The 3002-nt window shown below is 38.4% G+C and overlaps 1 protein-coding gene across 1 annotated transcript; it reads right to left on the bottom strand.

Moving 5' to 3' along the window:
- Window positions 1–888: 888 nt before the first annotated feature.
- Window positions 889–2043, bottom strand: LOC116547840 (zinc finger protein 675-like; the record flags this gene model as incomplete). Its single annotated transcript, XM_032273630.1, has 2 exons — window positions 889–1399; window positions 1884–2043. Coding segments are annotated over 2 exons (264 nt in total), but the record flags the coding sequence as incomplete, so codon positions are not given.
- Window positions 2044–3002: the final 959 nt, after the last annotated feature.

The following is a 3002-nucleotide window of genomic DNA, read 5'->3' as shown; positions in this document are numbered from 1 at the left end:
CCGCAACCTCCGCCTCCTGGGTTCAAGCAATTCTCCTGCCTCAGCCTCCTGAGTAGCTGGGATTACAGGCACGCACCACCATGCCCAGCTAATTTTTTGTATTTTTAGTAGAGACGGGGTTTCACCGTGTTGATCTCGATCAACAGGATGGTCTCGATCTCTTGACCTCGTGATCCACCCGCCTCGGCCTCCCAAAGTGCTGGGATTACAGGCTTGAGCCACCGCACCCGGCAGGGACAAAATTTTTACAATGAGAAATATATAAATGAAAGAAATCAGAAAAGACATAAATAAATTTGAAGATATTTTATGTCTATAAATTGAAAGAATAAATATTATTAAAGTGCCATGTTATCCTAAGTAACCTACAGATTCAATAAACTCCCTATGAAAATTCCAGTGGCATTTGTTTTTCATAGTAATAAAAAACATAATTCTAAAATTTACATGTAACTATGATATACTTTAAACAGTCAAAGCAAGCATGAGAAAAAAAAGCAGAAAAATAGCATACTTTAAAATTTCAAGACTACATTTGAAGATTATAGAAATACAAACAAGATAAAATGTGCAGAAAAAAAAAAAAAAAGGCTGGGCACAGTGGCTCACACGTGTAATCTCAGCACTTTGGGAAGCTGAGGCAGACAAATCACTTGAGGGCAGGAGTTCAAGACCAGCCTGGCCAACATGGTGAAACTCCATCTCTACTAAAAATACAAAATTAGCCTGGTGTAGTGGCACACACCTGTAATCCCAGCTACTCGGGACGCTGAGGCAGGAAAAACGCTTAAACCCAGGAGGGAGAGTTGTAGTGAGCCGAGACTGTGCCACTGCGCTTTAGCCTGGGCAACAGAGTGATGCTCTGTCTCAAAAAAAGAAAAAAAAAAAAAAAAAAGGAAAAGAAACCACTTTTCATATGTTTCAGACATGATGCAAAAAAATAACTAAAATAAAACTATTTACCATCAAGTTGCTCAAAATTATGCAGATATTTGTGTGTCTCCAAAAAAACTGAATAAGCATTCAGATTGCATAGTCTCTTACATGCCATGAAGAGGACATTGGTTATCACTGAAAACTTGAAGGAAGATCACCAAAAAAGTAAACAGAAACCTTAGAGAATTTAAAAGCATATGACAGAAAATGCTCACATGTGAGAACAAATAAAAAACCTCAGGTTTTCCAGAAACTGTTTCCTTTAAAACACAGATTCCCAAATTGCTATTTTAAGAACTGGCTTTCTCTTTGACCTTTGGACCCCTCATCTGTGTCATCTGTTGTATTCACTTTTACTCTCACTTACCTGGGGGTTCATCTGCCATCTCATCTTTCTTCATAATCAAAGGCTCCTTTTCTTGCTCCAGACAGGTGATCAGGTCTGGTTTAGAGACAGCGATACCTGTTTGATTAAAAAATAAATAAGATGAATCTTGCTCATATTCTCCAATGACCAAGCTAGTAATGTGCTCAGTAAAGAGGATATAATATAATAGTCTAACGTATAACACAAATTTTTAAATATTTAGAAAAATATTCTAAATTTGTAAGTTCTTAATTTCATTACCCAGTAATATTGAGTCAAAACATGGTGTTGGCAATTAGATTTTAAGGTGTGGACAACAATGCGTCACTAAATTTCTCAAATTACCACTAATCTAGAGTGAATGACAGAGATCAGGTCAGGAATGTGGTAAGTTCAGGTCAAGATGAAACATATTAAAGAAATTTTTTTCTATTTATAGAAATAAATCCTTAAGAGTTTCTCAAAAACGGGGATCTGAAACTCATTTATGCAAAGCATACATTACCAAAATACATTTTACAAATAAGAGAAATAAAACCTTTAGGGTATATTAGAAACTGTGTGTTGAAATTATCCTTACCCAGGAAGACCAGGTTTCTGTAGTTTTCTAAAATCACATTTTTATATAAATTCCGCTGAGCTGTGTCCAGGCATTGCCACTCCTCCAGAGAAAATTCTATGGCCACATCCCTGAATGTCAACAGTCCCTGAAAAACACACGCACACAAACATATATACCAGGTTTATATATGTGTTATATACTGTGAAAAACAAATGCCAACAGAATTTATAATTTGAATCAAGGTAAAATGAGAGAATAATGAGAACAGGTTCTGACTTATAGGAGTGACAGAAATTATCCAGTAAAATAAATTTGTACACAGACATGTTTCCTAATGTGTTCTCTAACCCTGAGAAAACAGAGTGGCATAAGAGGCCAACACCAGTGTATATATAATAATTTTCTAGATAATAACACATATAATAGACCAAGTAAGGTGGCTCATGCCTGTAATCCCAGAACTTTGGGAGGCCGAGGTAGGTGGATCACCTGAGGTCAGGAGACCAGCCTGATCAACATGGAGAAACCCCATCTCTACTAAAAATACAAAATTAGCCAGGCGTGGTGGCGCATGCCTCTAATCCCAGCTACTCAGGAGGCTGAGACAGGAGAATTGCTTGAACCCAAAAGGCGGAGGTTGTGGTGAGCCGAGATCACTCCATTGCACTTCAGCCTGGGCAGCAAGAGTAAGATGCCATCTCAAAAAAAAAAAAAAAAAAAAAATCTAAAACAAAAAATAAATAACATATATAATTAAGGGCATAAACACAAACATGTACCTTTTTTAGTGCTTCAGAAATTTCTGTATAATAAAGACTATCTGGTTTAAATAAGCATTTTGTTTTGTTTTTTTTTGAGATGGAGTTTCGCTCTTGTTATCCAGGCTGGAGTGCAATGGCGCGATCTTGGCTCACCGCAACCTCCGCCTCCTGGGTTCAGGCAATTCTCCTGCCTCAGCCACCTGAGTAGCTGGGATTACAGGCACGCGCCACCATGCCCAGCTAATTTTTTGTATTTTTAGTAGAGACGGGGTTTCACCGTGTTGACCAGGATGGTCTTGATCTCTTGACCTCGTGATCCACCCGCCTCGGCCTCCCAAAGTGCTGGGATTACAGGCGTGAGCCACTGCGCCCAGCC

The sequence above is a fragment of the Sapajus apella genome, unplaced genomic scaffold (assembly GCF_009761245.1).
Source record: "Sapajus apella isolate SASKATOON/1434 unplaced genomic scaffold, GSC_monkey_1.0 scaffold4996, whole genome shotgun sequence".
Taxonomy (NCBI): domain Eukaryota; kingdom Metazoa; phylum Chordata; class Mammalia; order Primates; family Cebidae; genus Sapajus; species Sapajus apella.
Note: the sequence above shows the minus strand (reverse complement) of the source record. Positions and strands in the feature narration are given on the sequence as shown.